Here is a 17,582-nt window from a genome sequence, read left to right as displayed (position 1 = left end):
AGATTTCCCAAAAATCCCATTCGTGTTCCAGTTTAATGGGCTTTATTTTGTCTATCGGGTTGAACTTACTGTTTTACCTAATCTGGCTCAAAATGTTTCCGACAGTTGACAAATGTAAACACATATAAGTTTAGGCTCACTGCACCTAAAAAGCAGGCAATGTCAATCTGTGAATAAATAACTCAACTGGAGTCATCAGATCAAGTGTGAATTGAGTCACAAGTAATTGCAATGAAGTCTAAAAACAGACTCCAGTCTGACTCAAGTCAAAGTCATGAGTCTGAAGCCCACACTTTGGAGAGGGAAAAAATAAGCTATAAAAAACAGACATGCTCTAACCAGATGTGATGTGATAGGTTTCCTGATCCAAACAATTTGTCTGTCTGAATATGAAAAAGCATTGTGACACAGTCAAAGCCAATCAGAACATACCTGAAGTTCAATTTGTAGCGATTTGGAGTGGGATTTTGGAACAATGTCACTTCACATTGGGCCAGACTACACAACACTCTTGACACAAACACAGAAAACAAATGATAAGAAAACTCAAGTTAACATGGCCGAGATGGGTAGCAATGTTGCAATACATATGGGTCTTGTATATATGAAACATCGTAGAGTAGTGCATTAGATTATTACTTACACTACCAATCAGTGGTTTGGTGTCAGAATGGTTTTTTTTTTTAGCAAGGGTGCATTTAATTGGTCAAAAGTGACAGTAAAAACATTTATAATTGGCTATTTTGAATCATATTTCAAATAAGATTTTTATTCCAAATTAATGCTGTTCCTTTCTATTGCTGTAGCCTTTTTAGAATACTGTAGAAAAAAATATATATCATGGTTTTCACAAAAATATTAAGCAACACAACTAATTTCAACATTTCAACAAAAAAAAGAAAGAAGGAAGAAGAAGAAAACAAAATGTTTCTTAAGCATCAAAAATAAAAATAAACATATTAGAATTATTTCTAAGTGATCAAGTAACACTGAAGAGTAATGGCTGCTGAAAATGTAGCTTTGCCATCACAGGAATAAGCTACATTTTAAAATGTATTCAAATAGAACAGTTTTTTTTTATTGTAATACTATTTCTTAATATTGCTATTTTTACTGAGTTTTTGATCAAGTAAATGTAGCCTTGGTGAGCTTAAGGGGCTTAACAAATCAAAACATTGAAACAAAAATTACTGACCTCAAACTTTTGAATGGTAGCGTTTGTTTACTAATAGACTGTTGCTTCAGAATTATATTAAACTGTGTTTTAGTTATTCCACAAATGCACACTTAACGTAGGCTTACATATGCATAGATACAACACAGTTGTTTTCATTTGAGCTAATTAGGCTAATTACAGTATCATGGATCCAGCAGTGACTCTGTGTGTGAGTGCATTTCACTCTGTGTGTGTTTTTACAAAAGAAGGCTGTGTGTGTTCTCACCTCATTCTGTGCAGAGTAGATATTAACATGCCTAGCAGTAGTTCTGCACCTACACAGACTATTAACACTGTACCAGTTACACCTTTTATTCTAACTTCTCATTCTTTAGTTTTTTCTCTTCTTTTTTGTCCCTTTCCAACCATCCCTTTCTCTCTTCAAGGTGAAGCTCCCTCAAAACACATCTATAAGATCCCGTTGAGCAATCTAGTTGGACGGAGCATAGAGAGGCCCCTCAAGTCTCCATTGGTCAATAAAGTGCTCACGGCACCTGTCCCCAGTGTGATCGGACCCACTCCCATGATCGCAAGCACAACCTCCCTCTCACTGTCTCGCATGGAGATCAAAGAGATCGCCAGCCGCACACGGAAAGAACTGCTGGGTGAGTGTCTCTGTTTGTGCGCTCTTGAACTGAAAGCTATCATTATGTTTGTGTGGCACAGTGGGAAGCTGGCAAGAAATGTACCGAAAGAATTCTGCTGCAGCATAAGTGCTGCTGGAGACGTGTTTTTAGGGTTGGACATTAAAGCTCCAAGTGGTGCAGCTCAGTACCATTTATTATTAACCTTTCAATTATGGGTGATAAAAAAAAACTGTACTGATACTTGCATAATTGATCTGTTGTAATGCTTGTTCTGCAGTCAAACTGAGATGAGACATTTTTCATTATGAAGTGTTGGAGTAAGACATCCTGATCACACATTAGATAAGCTGCTAGATTTACTAGACTGCTACACTTCACACCCCACGTACACACACACACACACACACACACACACACAAGCAAGAATGGCTGAGTGGGCTATTGGAAGTACTATTGCACCTGCTGGAGGAATCTTATAATTTCAGCCAAACATGTTGAATTTGATCAGAAGTCTATGAATTCTTGTGTGTCTGAGTTTGTCTATGTCCTCTGTACCTGTTGTAGGTTTGACTGAGGAACCCAGCAGTAAGGCAGATGGTAACTCAGTGAAACAGAGAAGAATGAGCAAGAAAACCAAGGAGGAAGAAGAGAGGAAAACAGCAGAGATCAGCACCACTGAGCAGTAAGTGTGTCTCTGTGTGTTTGTTTGTGTGTGTGTGTGTGTGTGTGTGTGTGTGTTTGCGTGTGTGGTAGGGCTGGGCAATACATATTGAATATTCATTATATATTCAAAAAGGGTTAGTAAGTTTGATTTATTTTCATAAATCATTCATTTTCATAAACTTTTGTTTCAATGAATTGGTTCATAAAAAGTTTCAATGAATTGGTGCAATGTTGCAAATTGTTTTATCAGTTTGTTGAATTGTCAATTAAAAATGTTCACAGAAAAACAAATGTATTAAAATATTACACTACTGATTTTTACAATATTTATATTCTTAAGTGAAAAATAGTGAAAATATGCTTTAATAATTTAAATAATTTTACAGCTTTTTACAGTTACTGAAAATATAGACCCACACTAAGGTTTGGAGTCATTATTTGATTTTAAAAAATACAGTAATATTGTAAAATATTATTACACTCTAAAAAATTTTTTTTAATGAATTTTATTCCTGTGATGTCAAAGCTGAATTTTCAGCAGTCATTACTCGAGTCTTCATTGTCACATGATCCTTCACAAATCATTCTAATATGCTGATTTGGTGCTCAAGAATCATTTATTCTTCTTCTCATTATTATTATTATTAAAACTGTTAAAACTGTAATACATTTTTCAGGATTCTTTGATCAATAGATAGTTATTGAAATATAATTTAATTATAATTTTATAATAACATTATCAATGTCTTTAGTGTCCCTTTTGATCAATTTAGTGTGTCCTTACTTAAAAACATTAATTTCTTTTTAAAAAAAAAAGAAAAGTACTTTACTGTTTTCTGTTAATCGGCTGAAAATACAATGCTATAATTTAAGCTATATATGACCCAGTCCAGTCAAGAAAATGAAAGGTTATTTCTGCATGTTAGACGTGAATATACCAGTGATGTATACTGACTATAAGATATCTCCAATCAGAGTGGGAATGGAGTCTGTAGATGGAGAAACTAAAAAAAAAAAAGAAAAGTACTTTACTGTTTTCTGTTAATCGGCTGAAAATATAATGCTATAATTTAAGCTATATATGACCCAGTCCAGTCAAGAAAATGAAAGGTTATTTCTGCATGTTAGACGTGAATATACCAGTGATGTATACTGACTATAAGATATCTCCAATCAGAGTGGGAATGGAGTCTGTAGATGGAGAAACTGATGTCCAGCAGCTTTGCTCATCTGGCTCTGAGGTGGAGCCTCGAGATGATAGCCCACCCACGGCCAGCCCTTTTACCTTCTCCACATCTTTTGAGGAGGATATTTTGGACCTTAAGTGATGACAATCACAGTCTGTGGATCACAGTGCACCTCTCACCTCCTATTAACTTTTACTTTAAATAATTCTTTTTACCATGTTACGTTGAATTTTGTGTTTTCCTCAGTCTGCCCATTCATCTGTTTGTGCAAATGAATCCCCAGAGCTTTAAACTTGAAGGAGTTTACAGTGTGGCAATGTCAAAATTTACTCCTGGTGGATGTATGCATGTGTGTGTGTGTGTATGATCCTGTGTTTACTTTATAAGAAAGATAGAAATACAACTAGAAAATCAGATTTCCATTTCCAAATTCAGTTTGAAGAAGAAAAACAACTGACCAAAAATGTCCAAAACCCCCCCTAGAATCTAAATTAGTCAAGGCTTGATTTAGTTTCTGTGATTGATGAGACACATTCTCCATCAGCGTTGGGACAAATTTGTAGCAAACTTGTAGCCATATATAAGATATTTTAAAAATGGCGTGAAAGGTTTCAGCCACAATTTAAGGTCAAGGCAAAATATTTATTTTCACTCCAAGGCTTGAATGTAAGATTGACACTCCTAAAAACAATGAAACAGATTTTTAAACTACTTATTTTGTGTTTTTAAATGTTTTCTATGTTTGTGATTTGTACATTGTGTGATTATTTCAAAGTCGTAAAAAACTCTATATGCATCTCGAACCAGATGCACATGAGCATATAAATGTAAACATACACATATAATTATATGTATATACATACGTACATGCATACGTACATACATACATATATATATATATATATATACACACACACACACACACACACACCTTTCTAGTTCTATTGTATTATGGAGAAATAAAACTCACTTCTTGTGTATATCAATGTTATGGTCTAACCTGCCTTCAACCCTCACCATGCTTTTAAACCCTGACATGCAAACCTTCTGCAGAAAGGGCAGGAGACTCCCACAAGTGCCATTTTCTACTGCAGCCGTCAACTACTAGCGCCCTCTATCAGACTGACCATGGATTGCATATGTCATGAGGCAGAAGCGAACAAAAACCATAACAATACACAATTTGGTCACTACATCTGGTAAATCTGCAGCTGTTTACTATGCTAACAGTATGAGCTTTGATCCATGAACATCCGCATTTACAGGCACACAGTCAAACGCATTCTTTAAGTGCTGTTGTTTCTTGAAAAGGGCTCTGGATCACCTGCATGCCTCCATTCAATCCCACTACCAAATAAAAGGGATTTGATGTATTAATGGATTAGAATTAGGATGTATATTATCTTTCCTCTTCTCATGTATTTGGTACAAATTGAAAGAAAAAAAAAAGATTTAAAAAATATAAAAATCACCCATCTTTGTCTTGTTTTCTAGTAGAATCTAAACAATCTTAAAACAAGATGAATTTATTTGAGAAGCAAAGAGATGAAGACCTTTTCTATATTTTTACCCCATTTTTTTTCTTGATTTAAGCATAACCCTATATATATATATATATATATATATATATATTTAAAAAAATTATTTTTTTCTTAGAAAAAAAAGTCTTAACAGGGATTATTTAAGAATGTTTAGATATTTTGTCTGGAAAACAACACAAAAATACAGAGAAATTATTTTTGCTGTGTAATTAGAAAATGAGAATATTGATTCTGCTGTTTACAATTCAAACTCAGAGATGTTTAAAGAATGTCATCAAAGTGACACCAGAACACAAGAGCCTCAGGAACAGCACAAGAGGTGTAAGTATTAAACTGCTTAGCTGAACCCCATTCTCATCCTTTCTCCATATGAACGTGAACCACTCAACACTAGTAGCAGCCTGGAATAAAAAGGGAAAACGGGAATATTTTTGTAAATTAAAAGTTTTACATATTATTTATTTGCTATTTGTTGTCTTTGAAGAGAATGGGTGAGCCAGAGACTGATGGTATAGATTTTTCTTTCTTTTTTTCCCTTTGGCATTCTGTCCGTTGTCTTCCCCATCCTCCTGTTTCCGCAGTGGTTTTGTATCTATATCAATATTAACTGTTTAGACTGTTTCAGAATCTCTGTGATATCGGAAATTAAACAAAAATGAATAAAAAAACACCAAGTGTCTTAAAACATTGTATTGCCATTGTTTTTAATGCCAAGTACTACTTGTAAATGTTTGTGTTTCAGATGTGGCCTCAAAAATATTACTATTATTATTATAACATTTATTTGAAAAAGTGCTGTAGCCCACTGCTGTAGTTAATATTGTTCATTGATATGAAATAAATATTTATGAAATGTACCATGCAGTTTGTGTTTTAACGGGTGTAAGTAGACTACAGACATGCTTGATTATTAACTAGCATTGTTGTGTGGTCTATTGAACGGTTTTTCGAGACAGCAAGTTCTTATTTGCTGTCAACATGAAAGGACAACGAAGTTTTATAATTACCTATAGGTGGTAGTGTTGTTCAATCAAACTGTTCAGCTCATTCAGCGATTTGGTCAACATCACACATTTACGCGGAGTTCTATCAGTGTGAGAGCAATCCTCGCCCAGAAGTGTGCGCGTGGCTGTCCTCGGGGACGCCGAAGCTACGATTTTCCGAAAGCTGCAACCTGATTGGTCCCTGTCTCTAAAGCCCATCCCTAGCCCTAACAGGACCTTAAAGGGTTAGTTCACCCAAAAATAAAAATTAGGCTGTGTTTTACTTACCCCTGATGCATCCTAGGTGTATATGACTTTCTTCTTTCAGACGAATCCAGTTATATTAAAAATTGTCTTTTAATATTCGTTATATTAAAAATTGTCTTTGATCTTTCAAGCTCTATCGTTGTACTGCAGCGGATGTTGCATTGCTTCTGTCCAAAAGACGTGAAATAAAAAGCACCCTTCCACAAAAAAAAAGTGTCTCACACGGCTCCATAATAATCACTTGAATCTAGCTTGCGCTCACTGTTGTAAACAGAAGCAGTTCAGGGGGAATTACGTAGGAGGTCAGCGTTGCATGCGCCGCTCAGAAGTGACGCACGTGGAAGTACTAATTAGAAGTACAAAATGAGGATTTGTAAAGAAGAATGTCGGAGGATTTCGATATAAGCCAAGAAGAGACTTGTTTTCCTTTGCTAAAGCAAGGAAACTTTGCTTCTTTTGATCCTGTAAACAAACGTTGGTTTTCACAAGACTCACCGGCGCATGCGCAACGCTGAACTCATACGTCATCCACCCGGCTGCTTTCATGTACAACTGTTGGCACAAGCTAGTCTTGTCTTACAAAAACGCATCGATTCACTACAGGAGGCCTTTGTAACAGGAAGTAAGTGCAAAAGACTGTCCCAGGTCTTAAAGGGGTCATATGATGAGATTTCAAATTTTCCTTTCTCTTTGGATCCGACCAAAATTGTGTTTTAGATTCTTCCCATTCTCCCAACTCTCCTGCAATACTGCCTTAATGGGATGTGAATTATTATGCCCTTGTAACCCTGCCCAATAGTTAGCCATCAACTGCTTCCTTCTTAACTCTAGTGGCAATTCCCCCATTTCTACCTGTATGGCTGACACTGGTGTTGTTTTAAAAGCTCCACAACATACTCTCAGTGCCTGTGCCTGGACTACATCTAACTTTTTTAACTGCGATTTAGCTGCCGACCCAAATACTACACTTCCATAATCTAAGACTGACCGTATTAGAGCCACATATGAGGACACTTCGTATATGCATCCTACGTATGCAGCCTTCTCCAGAGGATTCGACCTCCGGAGGGTGCAGCCTTCTAAATGAGACACACAGTGGCTTAGTGTATCCCATTATGCATCATGTTCTGAAAATAAATCGTGAGACTTTTTGCCAAGATCTCGCGAGAGGTCACGGAAACCTTTCCAATGTAAGTTAAAAAATAATAATTGGATATTACATATAATTTGGTAGTAAAACAAAATGCTACACGTTTTATTGGTGCAAAGGTGAGTATATTTATTTTGTACATCATTTGCAACTGTTTTTTATCACTTAATTAGAAGCACCAGAAATTAAAGTGTGACATTTCTGTTATAGGGACTACTGAACAGACATTTAGAAGTTTATTTTAAAATGCAAAGTATTGAAAATAAAAATTAAAACTCTTTAAACACTTGCGTTTTTACAACACTATAAGTGTGTCCCATCAGGTAATGAAAAGTTGTACACACACTTGTGGTCTTCATCCTCACTTGAACACTTGGGCCAGATTCAGGAAAAACGTCATATAAATAGTCAAGTGATCAAGTGCAAAGACCCCAAGTGTGGGTATTTAGCCAAGGCAAATCTCTCACTCACGACGACCTTCGACTTGGTGTGTCCCGGCCTTCAAGGTCCTTTCACAACTCACAACTTTTACAACTGTTTTATGTTTTTTGTTTTCTGCTGATTTATTTAATTATTTTTTATATTACGGTATATTATTAATATAATAATTTTATCGTAAGCTAAACAATCGGTATGTTGTTAAACCGTAGAATCCATTGAACGCACTGTACTTCTATCTCTCACGCTCACAGCATCGTTTTCATCCCTGTCAACAACTAAATGTGGTGCAACCCTGAGTCTGGTCTGCTGGTCTGCTAGTGCTGTTTGATGACATAGTGTTTCATGACAAACTAGGTAGAGCTTTCACTGTGAATATTATTTTTGGAAATTCGCCCACTGCTAAACTTTCTATTTATATTGCTTTTGCCAGATTGAGTATGATCACTTCAAACTTCTAAAAATAATTTTGCATACTTTTGAATTGTGGCTTGTCTAATAATGAGCCATAAATCACAAGTCAATGTTAATTTACCTTTTTTTTAATTGGCATTATTTAAAATATATATATTTTAAATAATTTAGAGTGGCTGCTCTCAAAACAGTTCATCAACAGGCAGTACCCTTAAAGGAACACCTTTGTACCTTATTTACCCCCAAAAGGTTCATAGTAGTGCCTTAAGTGTAGGCTACATATTACCACTCTAATGCCAAATTTATAGAAAGGTGGCATGAAAGTGCTTCTGAAGTGGCATTTAGGTGTCTTTAAACAGACTCTTTGATGCTGCTCAGTGGTGGCGTAAATGCATTTACACAGAGATTACAAATGTGCAAAGTTGTCCCTTTAAGAATACAGCTCCACTCACAAGCTGTTTTATTTTTGCCCTTTTATTTTATAACTGGATATGACATAGTTTATCACCATGTTTTTGCTTCTCATTTTTTTGTTGAAGACTTTCTTATGAACATCTCTGTAGGCCTAATTTCTGAGCACACATGTATGTATGCAGACATTTAGGCATACTGCCAGGGGAAATGACAAGCAAGGGCATGTTTCAGATCACTATGTATCATTATAGATTCAAATGCAAACTCAAACACCCGCTTCCCTTCATGCTCTCCAGCAAGATCACTTTTCTGCTGCCCTTTCACATATGTATCCTGATTTACTTCCACCATTGGTGGCAGTGGAGTTTTCATCAAACCAGTTAAGATTGAGTCGGGACATTTATGGTATCCGTGATAGTGCTGGAGGTCTGGTTTATTTTAATGTGAAGCAAAAACATGCCTTTCTCACAAATTTCCTGAACCTGTCTATCTTTTCCTGTCAGCCTTTTTCCTGCCCTTTTTGTTCTGAGAAGTAACAGTGCAGTCTGCCATGTTATAATTGCCTATTTGGCAGCTATTCTTATCCATCTCCTTTGATTTCTCTCTCTCTCTTTGTCCCTTTCTCTCCGAGCTCTTGTTTTTAACATATGCAGTCCACTGTCTCTCAATAAAGTATCACAATTACCCATGAACACACAAAGCCTTTCATTATTCCTTTATTATAAAAACTATTGATTTTCTCATCATCACTTTAGAAACTTTAACATCACTACACAAATTATATAATATTATTAAAAAATTAAATAAGTTATGAAAACAGAAAATATTTATATATCAAAAGTGCTGTGTGGTGAATTAATACAACCATAACATTATACCAAAACTAGCATTCTTGAGGACAAAAACCAAAGTGAAAGCACCCAGCTGTTCTCGAAATGCTGAAAACCCAAAGCCTGGTGGACAAAGAGGATTTAGAGTGGCTGCTCTCAAAACAGTTCAACAACAGGCAGTACCCTTAAAGGAACACCTTTGTACCTTATTTACCCCCAAAAGGTTCATAGTAGTGCCTTAAGTGTAGGCTACATATTACCACTCTAATGCCAAATTTATAGAAAGGTGGCATGAAAGTGCTTCTGAAGTGGCATTTAGGTGTCTTTAAACAGACTCTTTGATGCTGCTCAGTGGTGGCGTAAATGCATTTACACAGAGATTACAAATGTGCAAAGTTGTCCCTTTAAGAATACAGCTCCACTCACAAGCTGTTTTATTTTTGCCCTTTTATTTTATAACTGGATATGACATAGTTTATCACCATGTTTTTGCTTCTCATTTTTTTGTTGAAGACTTTCTTATGAACATCTCTGTAGGTTTAATTTCTGAGCACACATGTATGTATGCAGACATTTAGGCATACTGCCAGGGGAAATGACAAGCAAGGGCATGGTTCAGATCACTATGTATCATTATAGATTCAAATGCAAACTCAAACACCCGCTTCCCTTCATGCTCTCCAGCAAGATCACTTTTCTGCTGCCCTTTCACATATGTATCCTGATTTACTTCCACCATTGGTGGCAGTGGAGTTTTCATCAAACCAGTTAAGATTGAGTCGGGACATTTATGGTATCCGTGATAGTGCTGGAGGTCTGGTTTATTTTAATGTGAAGCAAAAACATGCCTTTCTCACAAATTTCCTGAACCTGTCTATCTTTTCCTGTCAGCCTTTTTCCTGCCCTTTTTGTTCTGAGAAGTAACAGTGCAGTCTGCCATGTTATAATTGCCTATTTGGCAGCTATTCTTATCCATCTCCTTTGATTTCTCTCTCTCTCTTTGTCCCTTTCTCTCCGAGCTCTTGTTTTTAACATATGCAGTCCACTGTCTCTCAATAAAGTATCACAATTACCCATGAACACACAAAGCCTTTCATTATTCCTTTATTATAAAAACTATTGATTTTCTCATCATCACTTTAGAAACTTTAACATCACTACACAAATTATATAATATTATTAAAAAATTAAATAAGTTATGAAAACAGAAAATATTTATATATCAAAAGTGCTGTGTGGTGAATTAATACAACCATAACATTATACCAAAACTAGCATTCTTGAGGACAAAAACCAAAGTGAAAGCACCCAGCTGTTCTCGAAATGCTGAAAACCCAAAGCCTGGTGGACAAAGAGGAAGGACAGTCTTTGTGCAACGGCGTATGTTTAACGCTACAATAAATTTGAAAGGCCTGGGCTCTGCAGGGCTCATGGTCTAATAACAGAGGAATTTTTACAAGTGTGGAACAGTCACATGGACTCTGAACTGTCCTCAGCAGTTATTGGTTATATAAGCTTTGCAGTATGAAAGTGAAAAACTGGTGGTCACTGAACCAAAATTCTTGCAAGTAACGGCTGCGCTATAGACTTGAGGTCCATTCAAAGAGAATAAGGCCTGTTGTATCAAATATATAAATATGCTGAGTATATGCAAAACTGATTGTGAAAATAAATCACATTAAATAACCTTCATTTGAATGCTAATACGACCATACACATAGCAAACCACAATACAAACCGTAGTGTCCAGTAAAAAAAAAAAAAAACGGCAATGATCGTTGAGATTTAAAAACAGAGCTATTAAGTCTGATGTTAAAGTGAAATTTGAATTGTATTACTGTTGAGATGCTGTAAGTCCGTAAAGCAGCATTCTGCATCACATTTGTAACCATAAGTCTTGATCAATCACAGAAGTCATTATTGAGAGGGTCATGCGAATGAGGCTACTTCCATGAGAATCTGTATCGCCATGGAAACGCAAGGCACCTGAGCAATGACATAGGCGAATGAACGTGTCGGTGCTTTGAGTGCCAACAGGTATGCAACGCTGTGAAGAACTCGACTCAGGGAAAAGACCAGAAAATGAAGTTGTGCTACTGCATAAGAGGGGCCTGTCATGGAGTAGATGGCTCCAAGAAATAAAAAGGGAAGAATGTTCTCCATGTCATTGAGGTGTGCTCTGAAAAAAAAAACACACACACACAAACAGTTAAAAAATGAATGCAGGTAAACCACAAATAAAGGCATTTTATTTTAAAAAAGTGTGTATTAGTGTAAAGAGAAGGAGAACTGCTAGAAGCTGTCGAAAACATAAATAGGATGTGTATAGCAAACAAATAGTTTTGGTGCCATTTATGAATGGTGTTATAGTTCTGCATAGCATGACCATGCTTGTTTAATCATAGCTCAACTCATGATGAGTAAGTTCTTTTTCAGTTTTGACCACATCCCTCACACATTCCCACATTATTGTCCTTTCAGCCTCTCTTTCAGCTACGTTTTGCTAATATTAAACTCTAAACACTGTATTTGATTTAATAGCTCTTTAAGGTATTTTGAATGCTCGAGACTGTGGAAATACATATGGAAAACTGCTTTTCCACACACACACACAAACAGTTAAAAAATTAATGCAGGTAAACCACAAATAAAGGCATTTTATTTGAAAAAAAGTGTGTATTAGTGTAAAGAGAAGGAGAACTGCTAGAAGCTGTCGAAAACATAAATAGGATGTGTATAGCAAACAAATAGTTTTGGTGCCATTTATGAATGGTGTTATAGTTCTGCATAGCATGACCATGCTTGTTTAATCATAGCTCAACTCATGATGAGTAAGTTCTTTTTCAGTTTTGACCACATCCCTCACGCATTCCCACATTATTGTCCTTTCAGCCTCTCTTTCAGCTACGTTTTGCTAATATTAAACTCTAAACACTGTATTTGATTTAATAGCTCTTTAAGGTATTTTGAATGCTCGAGACTGTGGAAATACATATGGAAAACTGCTTTTCTCAGAACCCGAGAGCTGAGGAATGTACGCTCAACATCTGGTTTTGATCAGGACTTCAGCTGTAAACTGTCTGGCTCTGTCTAATGGCAGCATGCCTGGACAGTAAACGTTGCCAACTTCGCACGATCTTGCGATGTAAATTTACTTTCACTCCGAATCACTCTCAAAGTGGGTCATGGCAGTGGCTGTCCCATGAACAAGTCACAGCAATAGGAAGTTGTAAGTGTTTCCTGTACCTGCTTAAAGGAAATTAATCATACTATGTTGACATTCATTACGCCATGAATACATTATGGTCGCATTTCCCATTATTAACTCAGCACAGCAGCTACGTAGCAGTGCTTGGTCATCATTGTGAAATCCTGCATTACACAGATTCTTCCTCATCTCTTTGACGCAACGAGGACTTTCCATTATACTTCAACTTCAACTTTATTTATTTATTTATAGCACATTTAATAGCAACTAAGTTGCCCAAAGTGCATTATAAGTAATTTCCTGCTGGGATTCAATTTCAAAAGAGGAAATGACTTTCACTTGTGTGTTAATCACCATTTTCCACATCCATTATTAGAAAATGTTTTAGTTTTAGATCCTGATAAATAATCTTGATTGTATGCAACAGGTTTAAAGTGATAGCTAAATAGCTGATATACGCACCCAGTGACCACACATCTTTTCCATTCTATATTAATCTGCCAAATTGTTTTGCAACTAAATAATATTAATAATTATTTTAATAAAATATAATAATCATATTAATAAAGATTATGGTGATTTATAATAATATAATATGAATATAAGATAATAATCTAACAGGTTATTGAAATGTCTTGTTTTTCCTTCTGTAGGCTTCTCTGTTTGTCACTGAAACCATTTTTGGTTTCAAACAAAGTTGTTGATCCAAACAAGAATTTTCAACCATTAGTTCTATTTAACACTGTCTTCCTGCTTCTGTTCGCTTGTAGATATTTGTTAGCCACAGGGTTGTAGTGAAATACCTTTGTGAATGCATTGCAATTAAGGTCAAATAACGGTCTTGTCAGGACTTTCTCTTACCAATCTGGCAACTACAAGCTATTCTCAGGACACATCAATACAGTAAATACCCTTCTTTATTTATTTACTGGAAACAAGAATTTCCAGTGCCAACATATAAATTGAGTGATTTCAGAGCAGTCTACTGAAATAACATCTTCGTCATTTTCAGATTGTGCAGATGTAGAGTGGAGTGGGCTGTGACTGGGCAGAGCAGGCAAGTTTCTTAAGATAAGTTAGAAACTGCCAAACAAGCAATGAAGTACCCTGCAGTGGCCTGCAGCTTAAAGTAATGAATGTTTCCTAACAGGCAGCCAAGTCTATGATTGTTTTAAAGTGTGTAGTCTCATAATCCATTGTCTCTCTTTCTCTCATGCGCTCACATACATAAATATAGATACTGAGAAGAGTCTGCTGTGGAAACAAATTTGAGCTAACTGGCATGGAGACTGTGTACCTTTATAACTTTTGACAAAAAATAATACAACTGGGAAAATAAAGATATCTGAGCTACATGTAGTCTATTATGGATTATAATGTACTTCCTATTGTGGACCTGTGAACTTTCACACATATCTGTCATACCCGTATTCTTTTTATGAAGATTTTGACACTACAGAAAATAACTAAAGGACATCTGCCAGACATCCTGCAGTTTTTCCAACTATATGGGCCCACTGGGGAAAAGACTGAAGCTTAACTTTCCCAAATAGACACGCAATGTTTTTACAGACAAGAAACACTAACTTTAAAATATTCCAGTCAGAAAATTGAAACCATGTGAATAGAAAAAAATGAAAACTAATTTTTGAAGATATTTGAAGTAAATACCTTACAAAGTATAAAAAATCGGATTATATTTATATTAAAAAATGCCAGAAATTCACTGTACAAAATTACAGTGAGAGTGTACCAAAACTATATGTTAAATAAAAATGCAACATAAACCCCCTAATAAACATTCCCCTAATGTACATATTATCAAATGTTTCTCACAGGAACTTGATGACATCACAAGCAAATCCTTTATATATATATATATATATATATATATATATATATATATATATATATATATATATATATATATATATATATATACATTTCTTGTATTAAATGTCGTATTGTTTTTATGCTATTTTGTTACCGTTGTTATTCTTTAAAGCTGTTTCATTTATATTGCTGATGTTAGTAATTCATTAATACTGGCATGCAATAGGTTTAAAAATAATAATAATTTAGTGTAGCCTATATCCATGTTTGTGGAGTTGCACTCTAATTAGTAGCATAGTATTGTGCTCTTACCTCCTACAGCGTTCCACATATGGATCAGTGCGGCAGAACTGCACACCTCCGTGTCTCTCAGCGTCCTCTGGATTAGCAAACGCCTGTCAAATACACATCTGTTTTACTACACATAAATCTAGATGTCAAGTCATTCTATTAAAACACATATCTGACCAACTATACCTGCATTGATTTCAGAAGTTAATCCAGACAGCTGCAGTATGCAGACTATACGGATTTCTATTCAAACAAAAACACTCCACACGCTCGACGCGACAAATAAACGCTTCCATAAGGAACGCGACTGTGTAGCAGTGATTCTGTCGCGTCGGTGTGTCTGATGCAGTAGCATGAAAACTACTTTTATAAGTATGAATAAAAGTTCCACAACTTACCTTTTTCCTAAGTCTCACTTGGCCCGTGATGATGGCAATGATGTACATCTTTAAGATTAGGAGCGTGCTGTAGAAGATGAAGCACAACAGCACATCGCTTCCGAGCATTTTGACTTCGACAGACTGAGTCTGTGTGTGTCTGTATATATACGCTATGATGGAGTTTTTATATGCGACCTCCAGACCGTTTAGCCCAACCTATTCCCAAATCACTACCTGACAAAAACTTTCACTGAACGTGCGGACTTCCGTTTTTCCCTGCCAGTGACACACTGTCCCATATGAGGTCAGACAAATGGACAACTCCAGTCTTACTTACATTCATGTTAACAGTTGAACTTCCTCTACATTTCAGTTGGAATACATTTTAAATAGCAGAAAGAATTACCTCTGTTTTTTATGTTTGGGTATTCCGGAGTTACTATGCTGGAAAATGTATGGTAGGCTTTAGCTGTAGGCTTTTTATTAGTAACGCTGAAAAACACATTGTAGAAAAATATAATCGAAGAAATTATAATAAACAACTAATGTTTATTCATTTTGTATGTCTGGGTCTTGACCCCAGTCAAATGTAGGCTAATGTAAAAAAATTACAGAACAGCGTGTTAACAAGTTGAAATTGTTTGCAATCAGTTCTTATATAGCCTAGCTACTAAGAAAATCTCCAAAATACCAATATGTTACTTCATTGTTAAATATGTATTTTTCAAGCTGTTACAGTGGCTTTGAAAGCCTCTATAAATACAGGAATTGAAGGTTAAAAGAAAACGCTGAAATAAATGGGAAGAAAACGCAGGCAATGGAATGAAAAAATTGGTCACGAGACGCATAAGCTATTTTCAATTTGACGATCACTCACACGCAGTGGTCAAACATGTCGGTCTAGCTATGTACATTAGAAATATATATATATATATATGGAAAGCAGCGCAGTGGAATACAAAACGCGTTCTATGTGTGCAGAATTCTTTAAGGGTTTGTTCACATATAGCTTGTTTGCATTCCACTGTTTGTTTGTTTGTTTGTTTTGTAAACGTTCACTAGTCATCAAATTTTTCATCTTTAGACCTTGCAAAACGCCCTTGTTCCACTACCATACATCTCCCGCTTTTAAAAGCATGAGGTGAAAAAGCATTATCCTTTTTTTTCATACAATGCAAGTTACCAACATTCTGTAGAATATCTTCTGTTATGTTCTGCAGGAGAAAGAGAAAGACATACAAGTTTGGAACATGACCTTGAGTAAATTATAACAGTAATTTCATTTTTGGGTGAACTATCCGTTTAAGTGCAGCAACACAGCAAGCAATTAATTACTATTAAAGGGGTCATATGATGCAATTTCAAGTTTTCCTTTCTCTTTGGAGTGTTACAAGCTGTTTGTGAATAGATAAGATCCCTTATCTTGCAAAGACTAAAGTCTCAAACCCAAAGAGATATTCTTTATAAAAGTTAAGACTTGTCCACGCCCTCCTAAAACGCCTCGTTCAAACACGCCCCCACATGTCTACGTCACTGTGTGGGAAGATTTGCATAACGCCGCCCAAATGTTTACGCAAAGAAAGAAGGCGTAACTTTATTGTTGCTGCCACCACCGCTGCCATGTCGTGGCGACGCTGTGTGTTTCGCCTTCCTACTTTGTTTGGCCTTCCAAAAGAGGACACGACTAGAAATCAGTGGTTAAGTTGTATTTACAACACTGCTCCAGAACACTTCAACCCAAATATTCAGATGTGTGCAGCACATTTTATGGAGGACTGTTTCCTGATCCTGGTAGAGTAGACTACAATGCCGGCTGTTCTAACTCACAGCCTGTAAGTACGTTTTCATATTTAAAGAATTTGCCACTGATGATTCAAACGTGAGTTTTGAGCAGTGTAGAGTAGCGCTTGTTGCTTGTCATTTCTCCGATCACAAATGCAGACATGGTTTTATGTTTACGCGGCGCGATGCAACGCAACGCGTAAAAAGACAGTATAAGTCATTATAATCCATAATTATGTCCCCACTGGATGCAACAAATGCCTCGTTTATAATGGGTTTTAATGTTTTTGTCTTGTCACTCCGGGACACAGCATCACAGTATGGTAAGGGGTGCAACATTTCCGTCACACGCTTGAGGTATTCGGCCAATCACAACGCACTGGATAGCTGGCCAATCA

At 36.1% G+C, this 17,582-nt stretch overlaps 2 protein-coding genes across 5 annotated transcripts in view; one reads left to right on the top strand and one right to left on the bottom strand.

The window, feature by feature from the left end:
* garnl3 (GTPase activating Rap/RanGAP domain like 3) overlaps positions 1-4,497 on the top strand; it is a 78,788-nt gene extending 74,291 nt beyond the window's left edge. For all 4 annotated transcript variants that reach the window (XM_016275209.1, XM_016275207.1, XM_016275211.1 and 1 more), the window contains 3 exons: positions 1,603-1,821; positions 2,368-2,485; positions 3,644-4,497. In XM_016275209.1, coding sequence (XP_016130695.1) covers positions 1,603-1,821; positions 2,368-2,485; positions 3,644-3,794 — 488 coding nt within the window. In that variant the 3' untranslated portion in view covers positions 3,795-4,497. The remainder of the gene's footprint in view (positions 1-1,602; positions 1,822-2,367; positions 2,486-3,643) is intronic.
* A 6,280-nt stretch (positions 4,498-10,777) lies between these two features.
* Positions 10,778-15,635, bottom strand: LOC107587481 (prostaglandin E synthase-like). The gene is made up of 3 exons (XM_016275273.1): positions 15,421-15,635; positions 15,044-15,126; positions 10,778-11,869 (listed from the first exon to the last, which is right to left on the bottom strand). The coding sequence occupies exons 1-3, from the start codon at positions 15,526-15,528 to the stop codon at positions 11,620-11,622; spliced, it is 441 nt and encodes a 146-aa protein (XP_016130759.1). The 5' UTR covers positions 15,529-15,635; the 3' UTR covers positions 10,778-11,619.
* Positions 15,636-17,582: the final 1,947 nt, after the last annotated feature.

This window comes from Sinocyclocheilus grahami, unplaced genomic scaffold, assembly GCF_001515645.1.
Source record: "Sinocyclocheilus grahami isolate Dianchi unplaced genomic scaffold, SAMN03320097.WGS_v1.1 scaffold92.1, whole genome shotgun sequence".
In the NCBI taxonomy this organism is placed as follows: domain Eukaryota; kingdom Metazoa; phylum Chordata; class Actinopteri; order Cypriniformes; family Cyprinidae; genus Sinocyclocheilus; species Sinocyclocheilus grahami.
Note: the sequence above shows the minus strand (reverse complement) of the source record. Positions and strands in the feature narration are given on the sequence as shown.

Bases quoted from the DNA above. Each gene is read 5' to 3' on its own strand.
- LOC107587481 (XM_016275273.1), bottom strand. From the start codon at position 15,528: ATGCTCGGAAGCGATGTGCTGTTGTGCTTCATCTTCTACAGCACGCTC. The intron at 15,127-15,420 runs GTAAGTTGTGGA...TGTATTTGACAG, and splicing joins AAGTGAGACTTAGGAAAAAG to GCGTTTGCTAATCCAGAGGA. The intron at 11,870-15,043 runs GTAAGAGCACAA...TTTTTTTTTCAG, and splicing joins TATGTGGAACGCTGTAGGAG to AGCACACCTCAATGACATGG.